We start from the raw sequence: 20,062 nt of genomic DNA, 5'->3' as shown, positions 1-20,062 counted from the left end.
TGACCCTTCATTCATTTCTCATTCCAGTGCAGTGGGTTGGTAAGACCCGTAAACTCCTTTGTAGCTTGGGACAAAAATATTAGAAAGAATGCCCCTTCTTGTACATTCCTACAATAATAGCCTCCAGTGTAATGTTTCTCAAGCTTGACAACTTTACGATGTGTGGACTTCAACTCCCAGAATTCCCCAGCCACCATGGCTGGCTGGGGAATTCTGGGAATTGAAGTCCACACATCTTAAAGTTGTCAAGCTTGAGAAACACTGTTCCAGTGAAACAAAACCAGGTGCTTTTTACATTGTTTTTCCTTTGTCAGGCAAATGATGGTTTATTCTTTCAGGCCTTTTACCAACTTACATTTTGAATATTTTAGGCTCCAGAGAAACTTCTCATTACCTCCTGTTAGGCATTTATTGTTTCCCATGCTGCATTTGTAATTGTTTTACTTTTTAAAAAATGGAACATATTGCAGTTTCAGTGGGTTGCAAGGAACCCTAGGAGAGTCGATTTTGACGGGCCATAATATAAGTATTAAAAAAAAGAAATTAATAGCAATACAAATGCAAAGAAATGCCTGTTCAAATCCTGTGATGGAATTTGGAATACAAATTCCAAAGAAATACGTGTTCAGATCATGTGATGGAATGTTTATCTGTTCAGGACGAAATACTTCAAATATCCCCCAACACTTGCTGCCCTATGTGTGCTAAGCGAACTGAAGGGTTTTGCGAACATGAAGGACAACTCCAAGAAGTAAGCATTTCTGGTGTTTTCTTTGCCCTGTTGTATTCTTGATGGGAACTTGTTTTGATTCCACAGACAGAATCTTGAGAGTCCATGCTGGGACCACATTCTGTGCAAGATTAAGTTGGTTGCTGGCCTCCTTTATAACCATCAGATGTTTCCCGTAAAGTGTTTTTCAGTGATTGTTGGGTTCATGGTGTTCGGTGTAAGTGTAGTGCACTGAAGATGTTACCTAGCCTGAAACAAGTGCAGGAAAACAACCAAGCTCAGAGAACAGCAAGAACCCAATAGCTCAACGTTGAGCACAATATATTGTCCTCTACGATTCTTTGGCTGCCTTAGGGTTCTTCTAGCAGGTGAATTAGGTCAGAGATGTTATACTGCTTCAAACATGAACTGAGCAACGTTATTGCTGCCAATTCAGTTTTGGACATATATCCAGAAAAAAGAGCCAATTAGGTCTCAGAGATCAGCTTTGGCCTTTTAACTACATGAATATTAGTGCGTTTTTTCTGTTTGGCCCACTCAAAAAGTCATGCAAAAAATGAAACAAAAACATAAATTCCAGAAAGATGCACTTTAAAAAATGGCATATATTTAGGGAAGAGGCATGAAAGAGCGCATTTGTGAAGCGTTATTTCATAACGAAAATTATACATTGGGAAAGTTGCATACAAAACTGCATATATTATTTATTGCAAGGACAAAAAAAGGAGACCAAATACAGATAGGTACACACAGTTCCCGAAGAAAGCTGCGCCCCAAATATTGTGGTGTCAAAAAGAATGACTGTCACTAAAAGGCTTCTGCTCTTTTGTAATTTTTTCCCCCATAGAGCCCTCCCCTATTTAAGCAACACAGGCGTAACAACATTCACACATTTTGGCATTCAAATTCAGGAATAATGGTTGCAACTAATGCCAGCACTAAAATGTAGGATGTGGTTTTCTTGATGTTACTGTTCATTGCAGGGAGCTATCAAATAAAATATACCTGACTTTGTCCGTTCTTTTCTGCTCATTTTTCCTTCTGGTCTTTCTCTGAAGCCTAACACGGAATGGGCCAGTTCAGGATGCACAACTTGCTCTTGTGCTAATGGAGTGGTTACCTGTGCCCCCAAACGTTGTTCTGCTCTTTCTTGCGAGGAAAATGAAATGGAACATATTGGTCGAGGAGAATGCTGTCCAAAGTGTGTAAGCAGAGGAGGTGAGTAAGAGAAGAATTGTGTCCATGTTTGTCACCTGGAAAGAGAAGCAGTGTTATTAGCCAAGTGTTGCAAATTCTAACCTGTTGGATATTTGATATATGCATTTATTGGACTGGTTGACAGCTAATTTTACTGGGGTGGGAAAAATAGTTTTATGGGAAGTAGAATTTGATGTTATAATTGTCGATTAAACTTTTGGCTAAATCATGTCTGCCATTTTGGAAGCTGCTAAGGCCATGTTTCTCAACCTTGACAACTTTAAGATATGTGGACTTCAACTTCCACTAGTTGAAGTCCACACATCTTAAAGCTGCCAAGGTTGAGAAACACTGTGCATGGAAAAGATGTCTTAAAAATATCTGGTTCAGCTCTTTCCTCCCATCGCCACCTATTATATGGTAAACAGTACATTGGTGGTGAATGCCATCTTGCCAAACAGAAACCCTTCTAATGTGTTTGGATTTCAAGTTCCAAAATGTTTACCTTCCATGGCTTTCTGGATGATGTGAGATTGGGGAAGGCTGGACTAAGCATTATTGTATTTTGCACTTCCCTTTCTAGTGATGTTACAGGATGGTGGAACGTTATCACGGATGGTTGTGTAAAGCCTGACTTTCATGAGTTTTTATGACCTCTTTGATGCTTCTACATGTTTATTTTCAAGAAGCTCTCGAGAGGCCACATAGAATCTTGTACAGGTCCAATTCTGACTTTAAGCATGATACCTTATATCTTTAGAATTCATGTAATGGAATTAGGTTGGCAGTATTAGTATTAGTAGTAGTAGTAATAATAACAATAACAACAACAATTTTGCTCTGTGTATGGGAGAAAAAGGGGAATGTAGCAGATAAAAGTCCCAAAATCTAAAGGTAATGTTTTGATGAAAACCGACATTCATCAAAATTGTGGGCAAAGCAAATGCTCCTTTGCATTATATTTGCTATTGAGCTTTTGGCAGAAAGCAAATAGGTATCTGTTCCTAAATATGGTTATTCCAAAGTAATACAGTGTGCATCATTGCATCATGATGCAAACTCCAACCTTTCATTCTTGCACACAAATACCTAACGTGCAGAGTTTATGCTCTGTCATTATATATACCAGGAATATATTTATCTCTCAGAAGAGCTGCAGAAATATTATAGAAATGCTTGACCTGGTGTTGCATTTGTCTTGTACTATACCCCAAACCTAGGCAAAATGGCTGTCTTTAATGCCTTTTAGACTCTTGCTCTTTCGATGGCCAAATATTCCCAAACAACAAGGAATGGCAACTGAGCCAGTGTGCCAAATGCGTCTGTCGGAATGGCTCCGTGCAGTGTTTCACAGTCCTTTGTCAACCTGCATTCTGTAATGCGGTAAGATTATGCATGCTGTCAACTTCCTTGCATTTTATTACTTTTGAAAACTATAATTAGATGATGTATACTCTCATGAGAAATTGCTGCCTGACAAAAGATTGTCGTTACTGAAAATATAAATTAAAATAGGATTACAGGCTTGGCCCTGTTTTATGTTTCCTCTACATCACTGTTATCTAGAGATAAGATGAAATGAGGGAGTGGGCTGTTCATGAAAACTCTTCTCCTCTGCAAAAGAACCCCTCTGTTTTAGCAACTGCATTCACTACGAGAGTAGGAAATACTGCCCTCGCTCTGATTTGGGTTCATGATGTCATCAGGAAGTGTACCTGCTCAGCTGTGTTGTCACAGGATATTATTACATTGCCCATGTGATCTCAGATGGCTAGGACATCCTGAAGAAAGAGCACCTTAAAAAAGTCAATAAAATTAAATTGGACCTTGGGTAGGAAGCATTTAAGCCTGTAACTCTTCTGTGGATTGGTACTTGGTTGTTTGCAAGGGCTTTTGCCCCATCCAGATCACGTCTGCAAAAAGTGCTGAGTGTTTCCACTCCTTGTGAGGTACGGCAGGAAGGGGCTTTGAGGTGAACATTTTCTGCAGGAGCTCCTTCCCCTCCTGTGGAACGCTGTCACGGCGGAGATCAGATTGATGCTCTCGCTCCTGAGATTGTTAAAAAGCTGATGGTTCCAGGGAGCATTTGGGATGATAGAGTGAGAGAGGTTCAACCACTGGTAAGTTGTGGTGCCATTAGGACAAATATGGAATACGTGTTGCCCTATTGCTTTCTCTGCTGTGGTGCCTTTCTTATGGAAGATTTCCCCCACCCCTCCAAAGTCAGGTTAGTTCCATCCCTGTCAATGTTCCAGAAGTCCCTCAAGAAGTCCTTTATGTCACCAGGCCTGGGGGTCCCAGGGAACCGGAGACATTCTTATATGGCTCCACTGTGCTTGATATACTCACTCTCTCTGTGCTTTAGGGTTTGAATATTTTTAATTTTTCATAATATTTTCATTTTATATTTTTATAATAATTGTTTTTATATATTTGTTGTTGTATTTGTTGTTCTATTTGATTGTTGTGTGCTGCCCAGAGTCACTTTCTGTGAGATGGGTGGCCATATAAATTTAAACAAACAAATTGTTTTAAATGAGATTTATTGTTGAAGATGATGTGGTTTTATGGATTTAGTTTTAAGGGATATATTATTCAAAGACATTGCTATACCCCGTGTAGAGACATATGACTGAAGCAATTTAAAAGCCCTCATAAATAAATAAATAAATAAAGCCAATATCAGCTTTCAAAAATAACTAAGTGAACCCAAACCTTTCCCATTTTTTTTCTGAGCTTGCCCAGATTCCTCCATGTCCCACCCAAGCTCCTCCTCCCATCCCTCTGATTCTATCTTAACTTCCCCCCTGACCTGCCACATTTGGATCTGGTTCTGCTACTTTTCTAGATCAGAGATGGGCATGCTTGGTTTAGCTAATTTCAAAAGACTTCAGGCTCAGTTCAGACCTTTGGTAAAAGCAATGTGTTCCATCCCTGAATCCTGCTGGTTAAGAGCGGAAGAAGAGGTTGTCTGAAAGAGCCATATTCCATCGTGCTGTAGAGACTTCTTTAACTCTGTGCCAGTAGATTCAATCTTCTCTGGCTTCATTCCAGCCTTGTCATCATGGGAACCAAAATGCTTGACATGGAAGGAGGAGTTCCATAAAATCATTGTGATCTGAATAGATAGACCCAACTGTCTACATGACTGAAGGGAACTGTGAGGGTTTTCCAAGGATTGGACACACCACAACCTAGAAGATAACTGTACAAAATATTTCATTGCAGCTCACACCTGTCCTGTTTCCCTGGGTCCACCTTCCTAGGCTTTGCACGTTGATGTAGCCACGTAAATAAGTCTTTAATATTCAGTGCTTAAAGCAAACAAAAGTCTTAAAGTTTGTAAAGTGGCATTCAACCTCAAAAGTTCTTGCACTTGTTGGGATTAAGTGCTGCCTCAGTGTGATTGTTCCTTGTCTGGTTGCTACCGAGCTCCAGGCCGAGTTCTATGCCAAGCTCCAGACAGAAATCTTACCACAGTGGGCTGCTTACCATAGCTTGTGGCCCTGGCAGTTGACCGATAGCCCTCTTGCTTGCCTGTAATAGTCACACATTCCAGACATTGCTTCCTGCTTCCTCGTCTGCTTGTTGTCTTCTCCTCCTCTCCTGCACACCCACCCATGTAGGCTAAGGGCCTGGGTGGGATGAGGCTGCCTGTGGACATCGGCACATTCCTAAAAACACCAGGGTGTGGCTCAATTACCCAGAAATCTGGAACACCAGCATGGATGCCAGTGAGTAAACTGTGAGTGGAGGAGAGAATGAATGAATGAGCCCATCTCCTCTCAAGTTTCTGAGACTACAAACTTTTACAGCCCTTTGGGGAAAAAGCACGAGCTTTTTGGGAAAGTGGGGGTGGGAAGTGTTTCTGCCTGGCTGCTGCTGTTTTTCCCAAATAAAGACAGCAACCCCAGCTTCAATCCCTCACAGGAACACCATGTGTATACCTCTGTGTTTCATCTTGATTGATTATGTGCCACTGTAACTGAGTCCAACCACCTTGCTGTTGGTTGTCCTTTTCTTGCCTTTCCTTCCACTGTTCCCAGCATTACAGCCTTCTCCAGAAAATGTTGCATCTTAAGCCAGTACAAAGCGCCAGCAATCTAAATATAATCACCTAGAACCTTGACTGAAAGAGTCCCCAATTAGTGGATCTCAGATGCAACTGACAAAATGTGTATCCAGATATCTCCCCAAACTAATAGTCTGTTGTATCCAAAATAGTCCAGACGATTCACTTAATGTATCTTATTTCCATTTTTGGTGTCCTTGGTGCTCTCCGAGCTTGGTTGTTTACTTGCAGATGTTTCATTACCTGACTAGGTAACATCATCAGTGCTAGTGAGTGTGGGGTTTGCTCCCTGTTTATATACAGAAGCTTGTCCTGCCAGTGTTGGTAGGGGTGTGGTTTTCTCCTTGATAGTTCCTTGATTAGGGCATTGTTTTTCGCTTGATTGTTTGTCTGGTGTTAATTGCTGCTTATCTGGGTGTTGGCCGCTGGAGAGGATGTGTTCTGGTCTTTTTGTTTCCTTCTTAGTTTTTTTATTGTCTCTTTTGAATGATGTATAAATGTGGTTTATCTCTATTGTCTATTGATGGCTGATTGGTCTGAGTCCCAAGCTTGCAGGAATTCCCTAGCATTTTTGGATTTAGCTTGGTCTAAGATGCTCACAGTTTCCCAGTTGAAACTGTGGTTGAGTCTGTCCAGTGTTGTGAGATTAAGAAGTTTTCATCGTGTCTTCTGACTGCTAGTTGGTCTTCATGGATGCGCTTTGCTAGTCTTCTGCCTGTCTGCCCTACGTAGTGACTGTTACAGTCATTACAATGTATGTTGTAGGTGATTCCTGTTTTTTCCTCTTGGGCTATTGGGTCTTTTGGTTTACTTAAGATGTTTTGGAGGGCTTTAGTTGGTTTGTATGCTACGGTGATGCCAGGTGGTTGCAATAGTCTGTTGGTTGTTTCTGAGATGTTTTTGATGTATGGCAGTGTCATCCTTTCCGTAGCTTGTGTTGGTTGTGCTATAGTGGGTTGAGTGGTCAGGCACTTTTTGATAAAGTTCCGTGGGTATCCATTTTGTTGGAAGATGTTGTATAAGCAGACTATTACTTTAAAGTAGCAACCCAACCTGCCACAAGAGGAGCTGTGTAAGAACATTATTCAGACAAGTAGAAATACACTGCAATAACCCAGAACACCAGAAAAAGTCAACAGACTGCCTAGACAACATGTTAACTCAGGTTAAGTACATGGCACTATTTATGCCACTTATAGCCTCTGTGTCATGATATCATGATACAAATAAGGTAAAATAAAGTAAATTAACACAAATGATATAAGTTTCGATTTAGTGGACATTTGGGAATACTAGACATCCTCCTGGTAATGGTCCATTAAATCAAGGTTTTACTGCAATCTTATTTTGCTCTTAACACATAATTGCATTTAATTAATTGCCTAGTGTTTATCAGTCATTGTGCTTGTAATCAGTGACCAAATTGCTAGATTCGGTTATTTCAATAAAATATTGATGCTGCGTTTCCCTTTACTTGTTCCAGTTAAGTTAAATATTGATGCCCCTTTTTGCTTTACCTCTTCATTAAGTAAGAGAGTTAGAGCTTTATTGTGGATACTAGGCTCTAAATATTTAGGACAAGTAGCTATGAACCAGATAATGGAACATACTTCTCGTTTGACATTATGACCTATTTAGGAATGTTATTCCCTCACAGAGAAAGAGTGTGAACCCTTTTGTTCCAGCTCCTTCATGGACAGGAGTTGTTCTGTCATTCATTGTTGAGTACAGCTGGGAAATCTCTAGCAGATCTACCTACCCATCTCTTAAGCCAGACAATTCTTTCACTACCAAAAGAGTGCCTTCTCCTATAAGCATTCCTTTTTTTTAAATTAAGAGGAATTGCTCTCCTGACATGGGTGACTAGTCATTCAGGTTACTAGGAGGAACTTGGCGTGTAGCGGCAGGAGGCCAAACAACATGGCTCATAAGTTTCAGGCAGTAAACAATTTCTCTGTTAGAATTATCTCCCTTCACTCTTCTACCATGAATTTAAAGAGCCAGCAGGAATCCCAGTACAAATACTAAGTCCTTCTTGTTGAGAGTATATATTTTTGGGAAGAAGCACGTTCAGATGTTTCTTCACTTTGCTCAGCTTTGTAATGAACATGAAGAACAAGGAGAAAATGAGCCTGAGGACAAATTTATGGGAGAGTTTAAGCAAACTCACTTCATTCCCATTCTTCAACATGCTGTGGTTATTTAATTTTTCCCCTTTATTGATTTAATTAAACAGAACAAGGGAAAAGCAATAGAAAAAGAAAGAAAAGGAAAGGGACACACACACACACTCTCACTCACACACACACACACACACACACACAGATTTTGAGTAAAGGATGACTATGTTTCATTGTAATTGTCCACACCTAATCTTTGTCTGTAAGCAACTTGTTCATAAATTGCAAGTAACTTTAGGACTTCAATTCACTGAGTAATTGGAGTCATAAATTTATCTTCCCAATGTTGAAGGACTAGTCTTTTAGCAATAAGGGGGACATTGAGGATCCATTTCTGCTGTGCAGCCATCAATTTCCATGTATTAGGTATGTTATTCAAAAGAATATGGATGTCTGAAAATATGAAACCTTGTCTCAAAATTAAATTAATGTACGTAATTATTTCTTCCCAGAACTTAATAGCTTTAGGACATTAACAAATATTTATTTTAATGAAGCATTATTCTTATTGCATTTCCAGCAACATAATAATTCCTTTTCTATACAAATGCAACGTGGTCCAATAAGTCCAAAATACTGTTTTTTAGTTGCATAAACTGTAGTCCAGTAGTTCTACTGAAATTTTTGACACAGACATTAAGAAGGTTTCCCATTTTTTAAGCACAATGGGGCTCTCCAATTTCTTCTTCCATTCATTCTTTAAAATTTGAAATCTCTGTTCTTCAACATGCTGTTATTACAGAAATACATAGGGAGGGTGCAAAGTTACGTTTTGTGCAACATGACCTCATGACATGAGTCATTTTTTGACTGGACATGAGTCCAGTGTCAAATTGACATCATCCTGGTTTTTACCTTGTGCCTGTGGTGAATAAGATTTAATTAGATAATCATTAGAACACTGTAACTTCCAAGCTGTTTCCCTCTAGATAGGTTCAACTTCCATAATTTCCAACCATCAAGTTTCTAGCAGTAGCTGTATAACTGAGTTGGCCTCTGGGACATTTGAGGGCACCAGGTTGGTGAAGGCTGTTATAAAACATGAAGAATAATCAGATTACAACTCCTGTATTATTGCAACAGTTCCAGAAACACAGGTCCCTTTTGGTTACTTTTGGAGCAGGAGCATCTGCAGGGGAAGTTCAAGAAAATCAAGATAGTGCCCTAACCAAAACCCACCTGTCTTTTACTTAGTCGCCCATACATTGCAAGTAAAAAAGGGGGTGAGACTTCGATTGCACAGCCATCATCATCTCAGCCACTCCTCCCCTCCCTGTGGATGCAACTGCTTTGGAGATGTCTCTGGATTTTCAACATGAAGTTCCAAAGGAAGAGGGATTAACCTTAAAATGGACTTACTCTTCTAAATTTTCTGTTTTTTATTTCCGTTGTTGCAGCATGCTTACTAACACAATGTCACAATGACATCAAGCGCATCATGACAACTTTACAAAATGAGATTAATTGTAATGTGATGACATAATGATGTCCATGACATCATTTGCCTCCTCCCTTTCCTATGCAGTCACCTGGGCCCACCAATAGAATAGACTGTGCCTTAGTTTGTTCCCTAAAAGCAAAGGATGTCTACTGATGGTCTTTTAGGGAAGAAAGTTAATGGAGCAGGAAAAACTGCATTTATGAGTATTATTGAACAATAGGACTAACAATTTAATTTTCTTTTTCATTTTCAAGCTTCCTGTGTCTCACCAATTTTTTCTCCATATAGTCAAATCAGCTTACAATGCAAGGGTGGAGACATCATGGCATTGCTAGAGAAAAGCTGGCCAGGATTTCTTCCCTGCCCCCTCCCTTTTTATTTTTTCAGTTGTGCTTTTTACTTTTAAAGGTGTCCTAATCCTACTGGAAACTTAATACACCAAACTGCTAAATCTGTTCAATGCAATCTTGGGACATCCAGAGGTTATGAGAAATTTTGAGGGGAGAGTTACCTGCAACCCATGGGCTCTGGGTTGCCCACCCCTACTCTACCATAAGCTTTGTCCTAAGACACAGCAAACATGACAGTTGGGAGGAGTCAGGGATCACCTTTTCTGGCTAACACATTTTATTCAAAAGCATAAGCTTACATCAGTCTAGCCGTAAGCTTACATCCAGCATCAGTCCCGCTGCTCTGTGCATCTGATGAAGTGAGCTGCAGCTCCTGAAAGATTATGGTTTTCAATAAAATTTGTTAGTTGAAAAAGGGGCTTCCAGAATCGTTTTGATTTTTTGCCACCATAGACTAAGTACTGTGTCAAACAAGACGCCCTCCTACTGTGTCCTCCTACTGCGTCAGCCTTATTAGGTAGACCAGACAGGAAACATGACTGGATGAGCTAATTCTACTTTATTGTAAAGCTAGATTAACAGAACCTTGCAAGTCGGAAAGTACAATTCTCCCTCTGTCTCCTTTACAGCCTGAGAAACTAAGGAGGGTCTCTTCTGAGCCTCTTGCCCTACCCACTACCCAGTTGCGGGCTATGCAGTCTCTTATCTGACTGGGCAGCATCTCTTTGCCCTATCTCCCAAGGTCTTTCCTACATACCATTACATCCTGTGTCAAACAAGACAGTGTAATTGTTAGGTTCTGGAAAATATGACATCCTTCCTTTCTTATTCACTTTCCCTGATATAAAATTGTCTTTTTCTAATCTGTTGATGCCTGGGGAGAGGACAAAACCCTCCTAGCCAATCTTTGAGGATTTTCTCTTTCTGTGTTCTGTGATAGAATCTCTGGCTGGGTTAAATCTTGAGCTGAAGGACCCCAAATAAGTGGGCTGCTTAGTTTGAGTTTTTGTGTTTTTTAATATTAGCTTTGCCACCATATCCATCATGCTTCTCAACCTCCTTTTCTGCAGCCTCAGATCATCTGCAAGGGCTGGAAGTTGTAGAGAGTGAAATTTCACAAATTCCCCTGAATGCGTTTTCATTCTCCTTCCTTACTAAGAACGCATATTGCGTAAGATGTCCAACCCGTTCTAGAATTGTAAGGATCTTTTTTTACTTTATATTGTTAAGTTATAAGTGGTTGTTAATTTTATGATTTAGTTATTTTTGCTTCAATCATACCATGGAGCTTTTGATTAATTATTATTTTTTGCATATCCTCTGCAGTCCTGAGAATCATGAGAGTATGGCAGGATATAGAGTTATGTAAAAATAGAACTTTTTCTTCAGTGGGAGAAAGATACAGGATGAATGTGAATGCCCATACAAACCTGTGGCCTTCTTGGCATCTTCCGTCTATTTTATTTGTTTTTTTTTCCCGTCTACCAATGATTAGGGTGAAAGTATGGTTGTACCAGTTGGAAAATGTTGTCCAGAATGTGTTCGGAAATCCTGCTTTGCGTCTGGGACAGTATACCAGGTAACCCTTGGATAAAATGGCCCAAGAGCTAACTTGAAATGAGTTGTGCATTTTTCTTTGTACCTCACCCACTACTTGAGATTTTTAACAACATTAATGATACTTAAAAAAAAAAAAACCTAATTATTTTCTTCCTGGGAAGCCCAGTGAGTTGAAAGGGATCAGAAGAAGAAAGGAATGTGCTGGCAAGACAGAACGGGGCCTACCAACTCATTTAGATAAGACCATTCTTTGGTGAAGTGGTGGTTGGGGATAAGTGGTTGGGGAGAGGAAAATAGGCATTTGGGGGCTCAGGACTTCCAGATTAATAATTAGTTCTGGGTTCATAAGATGTATAATCAAAATGGCATGGATGCTGGCCCCCATGTCATTCTGGCAACAGGGAGAACTAAGACACATTCAGGCAATGCATATTTTTTGTACACGTTAGTAGAATCAAGTTTCTTGCTGAGAAGACTGCAGGAGTCACGTTTATATTGTCATTAAAGAGGCCCTAAGCCAGCAGGAGGCCCTAAGCCCAACCAAACCCAATGAAAACTCACCTGTAAGAAAGGCAGAGGACTATTGCTACCATTTTAACTTGTGTTTCCTTCTAGACTGCCCAAGATACTTTATCTTGCAGCCTTTTGAGGTACATCAAAGAGAAAAGGGCTGATGACCTCAGATGTGCTTCTTGACTGAGTGTGCTTTTGACCAGCACTTGAATCATGACTTCCGGTGGGCATCAGCAATCAAAACAAACAGAATAATTCAAATAACTTTTCTTTGTTATTCAGCATGGTGAAGAGTGGAAGAAAGATGCCTGCACCACCTGCATATGTGACCAAGGAGAATCCAGATGTTTTACAAAGACCTGCCCCCCACTGAATTGTGGGAAGGTAATTCCTAAGATGAAATCTTGGAGATTTTTTGGGAATTTGCCAGCTTCTCATTTCCTTAATCTCTCACTTGCATATTCCCAGGGGGAGAACAAAGTGCGTCGTCCTGGGGAGTGTTGTGAAGAGTGTGTATTTTCCAAGGGGAGCTGTGTGCACAATAGCACCATCAAATACCACAATGAGATGTGGAATGATACTGACTGTAAGTTCTGTATCTGTGATGGAGGACAAGTTGCTTGCTGGAACGCAGAATGTGCCAAAGTGGACTGTGCCCCGGTAAGGAAAAGACTCCATTCTCAAGTTATCTCTCTGTTTTGTATATTCAGAAGATTTCTAAGTGGCCTTTTTACTCAGGCTCCTGGAAACATCAGGGCCAGATACTGAAGTAGTTGGTTCCCAGACTGATAAGGATTCAGAAGATAAGAACACCTTTAGAAAGTAAATCAAAATGCCTCTGCCCTAACCACATAAACATAAAGTGCTTTGAATGGAAAAGAGTTCAGTTGCTAGAATTCTTGTAACTCTATCCTGGTCATCTCAGGAAATCTAGCTACAGAGGACTCTGAGAATTGTGCTTGGAAGAGACTCACTTTCCATTCAGGCAGCTGATAGAGCCTAACAGATACTGCAGCTTCACCTTCAATATTACCAACTGCATTTGCATAGCCCACTAATTTCCTCACTTTTGTCAAGGGAGCAAACTCCAAAGCAAGAATGGTCAAATTGTGGCCCCTTGGCCGTATGCAGCCTACACCCTCTTTTTGCAGTTCCTGGTGGTGTCCAAGAACAAGCTGTTGAAATTTGGTGATTTCTGGCTAATGATAAAATTTGGTATATTTCGAGGGGATGTTCAGATGATTGATCGATGGACTGATTATGTGCCATCAGGTCAGTGTTAACTCTTAGCAACCAAGTAGATAGATTTTCTCCAGGATGTTCTGTCCCCAGCCTGGTCCTTCAGGTCTTTCACCGTCCCCCCTGACCGCTGTAACTGAGTCCATCCATCTTGCTGCTGGTCGTCCTCTTCTCTTTTGTGATGGAATGGAATTATGAAGGCCAGGCTCAGAGAGATAAGCATTTTCTTAGCTCGCCGCAGGAGCGTGGGAACTACAAGAGGATGAGACTGGCACCTCCCTGAGGAATTCACACTGTTATGGCTGGCTGACTTGGGAGCTGGGGTTTCAGTCTGGGAAGATTCTTGCTAGAGGTTGTAGCTAATAAACATAGCTGAACTGATTTTGCATTGTCTCTTGGAGTTCTTTGGGCTAGGCCTGACATCAATCAAAATGCTTATCTCCCTGAGCCTGGCCTTCATAATTCCATTCCATCACATCTTTCCTTCTACCTTTCCTAGTATTAGAGCCTTCTCCAGAGAGCTAGGTCTGTGTCCGAAGTAGGATAATTTGAGCCTAGTTCAGAAGGATTGCATTATGTCTCTGATAGGACCTAGAAGAATATGCCCCCAAATTCCTAAAAAAAAAAAGGCCCTAAATCCTACCCCTTCCAATGCCATTGTTATATCACTGCCCTGCCTTGTAAAACCTTCAACTATTAACTAATTCTTTGCTCAACTCTTGTAGAAAAAGCAATTATCTGTCCATTTGCTTGGATTCAAAAGCGAACTTCTCAGGGTTTCAGAGCAGCAATGTCTGCCATTGCTTCTCTTTAACATAAAGAAGTAGCTTGTTCATGAGAGATTGTGACCCTTTCATGAGGCAAGAGAGATTGTGACTAATCTCTCCTTGACTTGAGCAATGAGGTCAGAACAGAAAGGTCAAATTGGGGACCTGCAATGAATTTGAATGAACCAGGAGAGCCAGGGGCTGCTCAGGTAAAGGGCCAGCTTCTATGGCAAATCTTTGTAGGTCTTTCCATTGAGATGAATCGATGCTCAGCCTGCTATCCTACCCTTTTGTGGAAGTCTGGACTTCGTAAGATGAGGAATTGGGGAAACCTTGGAAGCCAGTAAATCTATGAGGCCCTATGACAAAATGAGGAGACTTAGATCATGTAAGAATAAGATCTGAGTCCCTGACTCAGATTCTGTAGAACAACCTCCAAGCCTGCAGTAGCCATAGCAGTATTGGGCAGGCAGTCAGAGGAGTGGGAGGTACAGAAATAAGAGATTATAGCCAAAGTCTCTCTGGAGGTTACTATTAATTCTAAGGAGGTGTGGATTCCTATCAGGTCCATGCCAGCTGTACATACTGGGATTAGATGCTTGAATCTTTATAGAAGCTCTTCATTTGGGATTAACCCAGTACTAAAACAACATCCATTGTCTCTATACTCTGTACTCCTATAATCAGTTATCTTGGGTTGGCTTCATGGATTCTTTCCTAGTTTGGATTTTGATTTTGACTTTTCTTGGGTCTTCTGGATTGGAACTTTGGTTCTCTGGCTTGGGAGACTCTTGGATTATTTCTTGATGGCATTCTCTCAACCCTTGGATGCATATTGATTTGCCCATTCAGGTACATGGGCCTCCACTCTACGATATCCATTGAATGGTTACAATCCCACATATATCTGAAAATTCTTGGTACTGGGTGATATTCCAGTGTGCAGCACTGATGGATCATTAGTGTGAGTTCTCAGCAATAGACACAATGCCAGCTCACAGTCAGAAGGTGGGCCTCCCTTTCTTGCATGTTTTTGCCCTTTTCAATGAGAAACAGAATCGATTATGGAGAGGAATGGAAAAGAACTCACAGAACAAATTATGCAAAATGAGAGACAAATTTGCATTATTCACACAGCTTGCAGAATTCATTTTTCTGGATGTGGAAATTATATATGTAATTTTTCATCTAGACTGTGTCCACTGCTACTTATTATCACTGCTGTATCCTAGATCATTGGCTCCAGAGGTGATATCAGTGTAATTCTACTGAAATATTGTATAAGTTGGCTCAAAAGCTATTCTAAAAGCCCCCAACTCTTCTGTTTTGCTCTGTATTTAGGACAGGGCAAAGGAAGGTGGAGTGAAATTCAAGCTACATCTCCATGAGTTTCATCCTTCATTAGGGAAGAATTAACTTTTCTGGTTACCTGATTCTGCTTCAGCTGTAATGAGGCTGTCATCATAGTTGTGACGCCGTAACAGTTGTGAAACATAGGAATAGAATAAAAAGATAAGGTGACTTGGTTTTAATCTTAAAAGGAAGTCACATAGGACATCAGACCCCTGTAGACATTTAGCTGACCTACATTCCGCAGCATGATTTGGGTTCATACAGCCCAGGGAATATGCCTGTTAGGGACCCAGACACATTATCCTTCTCCCAGACACATTATCTCTCAGTTAACTCCCAGACCCCCCTTCCCCCACAAAGCAGCAGCACCAATCCCTTGCTTTTTCTATTTTGCATTTTTGGGAAGTTTGGGTGCCCAGCAGAACTGACAGCACTTTCTATTTTGGGCCAGTCGCCATCTCTCATCCCAACACGTGGATGCTTGTGGTGCTGAGTTTGGTTGCTGTCAGGATTCCTGGGCTCTTGGATCTCCATCTCAGGCCCTTGCAGCTTTGCCACCTCCATACGCTAATGGTTTCTGTACTCTTGATTAATGACATTAGGGTTATTGACATATTAGTCATCTTCACCTATGAATGTTGAGGGAATCGGGATGGTGAGTCTGACAGAGCAGTTTTTCCCAACTTGGAGTCCTTCAGATGTTCTGGAATTGGTATGATCTAACAGATCTTTCCTTCTGTTCTTAAGAGGCTCTCCCTCATTTGTAACGTTGCAAACCATCCTATCCTGAGTTCAGAAACCACAGAGGAAGTTTATCCATCTCGCCTTCTTTTCAGGATACTGCTTGAAATTGCTTGAGGTGCCAAGAATCATGTACGTAGTCAACGTGGGTTTGTTCGCAAGGCTCCTGCCACTGCCCTGTCAACATAAAATAGGCAATAGAAAATTAGGCTTAAGTGGTCGTCCCCAACCTTCAGTGTTGGCAGGGATGGGCGATGTTTTGGCAAGGAGATTCCTCCCCATTGCAGGACCGCCTTTCCTTTTGGTTCATAGAGTGAATTTGTGCAGGCTTTACTAGGTAAAAGCAGAAATTCCAGATATTAACATTTGCATTTTGGGAGAGCAGCCTTCCCCAACTTTTCCCAACCTTCTGCCCCCTCAAATGTACAATTCTTCGGACTTCCTTTGACCTTGTTAGCTGATGGGAATTAAAGCTGGAGAAGACCAACTTGGGGGTTAAATTGTGAGCAGTGAAATCTTACTTCAAGCCCTTTTTTGTTGTGTTGATGATGACCATAAAAGCCTTGAATGCTTTAGGACCAGGATGTTCGAAATACCCGTATAAAGCTACCTACATGTTGAGATGTGGGTTGGAAAAATCGTATCTGTCTCAAGGGACAAGGTAGAGGGACCTTTCAATTAGCTGTACCTAATGCTAGGAGAGGTCTCTCTCACTTCCTCACTAATAATTTTTTAGACGTAGCAAAAGTCCTTCCTGTTCTGGAGGGCTTACAGGACTAGACAACCATTTTGTGGTCCAAAACTTTAGTTTTGTGATGGGGGAGTTAAGAAGCAAGGTTTTAATGCTTTTATTTGCTTTTGATTTTGGGAAGTGTGAGGTAACATAATACTGAAAGTTGGCAATCCATCCGGGGGATGCTTGAGGAGGTGACAGAATGGAGCCACAAGATTCTAGGAGACCTGAGAATTGCAGGTTGCCCATCACTGATATAAAATCTTCTTGCAGTTTTGATCAAATTGCAGTTTCAATGTTTTACATGTTTGTATTGATGGTGCTGTTTTTCTGGGCTTCTGTTTTATGATTTTACTGTTGTTGTGAACCGCCTAGAACTGCACACAAGATAAGCAGCACTAGGATATGAATACTTTACATGAGTAAGATTACAGAGTGACTTGGCGTATGTCATTCTCTCTCAGTCTAACTGACCTCACGGGGGAGGCTGTGGGAATCAAAGGTAGAGGTGCCGCGTTCAGCACCCTACTTCAATGGAGGGATATTGTTCTGTGAAAATGAGGTTTCATGAAGGTAGACAAGCAGATTGCAACCTCCCACAGATGTGATTCAATTCCCCCCTCTCTCCCATGAGTTGACCTAGTGTCAGCACTGTGGCATTTCAAGGAGAGTTTGTGTGCAATCTTTATACAGCCACAATGATACGTATCTTTTTGGAAGAGAACTCAGTGATGGAATGAGATAAAAGAAATAGGATTTTAAGGACTCTGTTCCAATAAAAAATGGCCAGCTTCCCGGTCTCTCCTCTCAGTATCATTGGAAAAAAAAGCTGATTCTGGGTATCTTGTTGTAATGTTCTATTTCTCTGCAGAATGAAGAATTATTTCATTTAGAAGGCAAGTGCTGTCCTGAATGCATTTCAAGAGGTGGGCCCTGTATTTACAAAGAATATACCAAAGATGTAAGTAGCTTGCCAATTTAGCACATGTAGAGTTGCCAAGGTAGATGTTGGTTAGAAAAAATATATTCGGTAGCACAGAATCATGCAATGCATATTGGCCAGCCATGAATTTGTACTACAAGGTTCTAGCTTGTGCAGAAGTAGGCAGCCTGTCAAACTTCAAATATTTTTGACTTTAACTCCTATCAGCCCCAGTCAGCAAATCCAAAGATAATTCAGGCTGGGAATTAAAATCCAATATATCTTGAAGCATTGGATTAAGGAAGATTAATACGTATCATAAGCATATCCCATGGACATTTATTGCAGCCCCCTGTCCAGACCTGGACTATCCCACCCCATTGACTATCAATTTAATCTTCTCTAAGGCACAGGCAGAAGTCTTAGAGATATTTGAAAAGTTTTCTCTCAATTGCTGGTTTGATTGAGTGGGCTTATACCACTCAATAATCTTTTACAGTACTCTTCTATCTAACTATTTGCTACTTTATAATAATTTGGAACATTAACAGCTGCATTTATACAACTGGATGCCCACTAACAGTGCAGTTGATACAAGCGCACGCGCGCGCGGACACACACACACACACACACACACAGAGTTTTGCCTAAATTATAACATGCAAGCCTGCATTTTCCTTTTAAACTTACAGACGAGAACAACTTACTTGTCTGTCACTGTGGGTGTATGTGACTGTTTTTAAAATCTGGAGATTTGTAGACAGATGTAACAGTATGGCTGAGCAAGTTTCATCCATAGGTGTGAACTCTCTATTTAGAAAGCACAGGGATTGTGTTTTGTGTGATGCTGTTTTACAACCCTGTTCTAGCAGCATTAAGCAGGCAGGTTCTGCTCCTCCAGGAGAGCAGGAAAATAATTTTAAATGCTGGACTTATTGGTCTGGTAGGGGGCAAATCCCCAAATCTACAAATCCAGATGTGATTAGTTTCATTCTGTGAAATCTGCTCTCCCCAACTTGTATTCTGCTGAGTGGAGATTCCAGTGCTTTATGTGTAGCCCAGAGCAAGAAAATATCCTTGAAGTGTAAGCGATGCCGATGGAGTGGACCAAGACTATTGAATTTCCTAACTTGATTGGGCCTTGTTCTGTGGGCTTGGTCCACGCGGTGATGCAAAGAACTCAAGGCTGTGTGCGCACAATGTATTTAACCAGAACTACAAATGATCTTGCAGTTGCATTCACATAAAAGGCTAAGCTTATTTCATATTAACCAAGCTTACTTTTTTAATGGTTTAGTGTGTTGTGCAAATCCAACCTATTTATTTAGTTTATGGTTCAGGTGCTGTGAAAAATAAACAATAGATCAATTTAAGTTAAGCATATTGTGTGAGTGCAGCCAAAGAAAGGTGAATTTGGCACCTGGTGTGCTGTTGCTCACTACTCCAAGATCACCCAGGCCAGAGTATGTGGCTCTTCGAGATGCACATATTTTGATGGCAACTTCTTCCCAACAGTTCACCCCAACATCAGTGGCTGTCAATCATTGGTTGATTGTCCTTTAGGAGACAGAAAGAGCTCCCTATAAGCTCTCAGAAGGTTTCTGCATGTTGCTGAGACAAGAGTTCTTGAGTTATTTGTAGCGAGAACTTGCCACCATGAACTGTCCAAGGTCCTGACAGGTTGTGTTGTACACGTTGCCATTCTGTGTAGATGACCTTTCAAATAGGTTCTGCTGTGACAAAAGGCCTCTCTTGGGGTCCTTACATTGGGTTGGGAACAGGAGAAACTTAATGGATAGAGAGACTGTGGAAGTAATTCTCCTTGCTGTATTTCAAGCCTCACGTGAGATAGAAGGAAATTGGCTTGTGTGTGCTGAGAATAATTGAGATAAACTCTCAGAGCAGGGTTTCTCAACTTCAGCAGGTTTAAGATGGTTCTGGGAATGCTGGGAGTTGAAGTCCACACATCTTAAACCTGCTGAGGTTGAGAAGCTCTGTCTTAGAGGAACCCTCCCAGACCCCATAAAAAAGGCTGCTTGACTTTACTCTGGCTTTGCCTTCCTTCAGTTAGTTTTCCACTGAGTGTAATAGCTTCCCGTCCTTCATTCCATGTGATTGGATCTCGCAGTCACTTCTAGTGGCAGAAACAGTGACATTTACCCATCTCAAGGAAGCAAACCCACATCCACTAACTTGCAACAACACAGATAGGGGTACCAATCGAAGAGAATATCTGTAGCTCAGGGTTGAACTGTGGAGTCCTT

The 20,062-nt window shown here is 41.0% G+C and overlaps 1 protein-coding gene across 2 annotated transcripts in view; it reads left to right on the top strand.

Annotated features, from left to right (window-relative positions):
* Positions 1 to 20,062, top strand: part of FRAS1 (Fraser extracellular matrix complex subunit 1) — a 312,542-nt gene that overhangs the window by 113,651 nt on the left and 178,829 nt on the right. For both annotated transcript variants that reach the window (XM_088133146.1, XM_088133147.1), the window contains exons 4-10: positions 659 to 751; positions 1,789 to 1,948; positions 3,177 to 3,310; positions 11,466 to 11,549; positions 12,326 to 12,427; positions 12,512 to 12,703; positions 17,748 to 17,837. In XM_088133146.1, coding sequence (XP_087989272.1) covers positions 659 to 751; positions 1,789 to 1,948; positions 3,177 to 3,310; positions 11,466 to 11,549; positions 12,326 to 12,427; positions 12,512 to 12,703; positions 17,748 to 17,837 — 855 coding nt within the window. The remainder of the gene's footprint in view (positions 1 to 658; positions 752 to 1,788; positions 1,949 to 3,176; positions 3,311 to 11,465; positions 11,550 to 12,325; positions 12,428 to 12,511; positions 12,704 to 17,747; positions 17,838 to 20,062) is intronic.

Source organism: Python bivittatus, unplaced genomic scaffold (genome assembly GCF_059951505.1).
Source record: "Python bivittatus isolate LINGU-HERP-01145 unplaced genomic scaffold, Pbiv_v1 ctg000070_np1212, whole genome shotgun sequence".
Classification (NCBI taxonomy): domain Eukaryota; kingdom Metazoa; phylum Chordata; class Lepidosauria; order Squamata; family Pythonidae; genus Python; species Python bivittatus.
The sequence above is the reverse complement of the archived record's forward strand: the minus strand, read 5'-3'. Positions and strand labels throughout refer to the sequence as shown.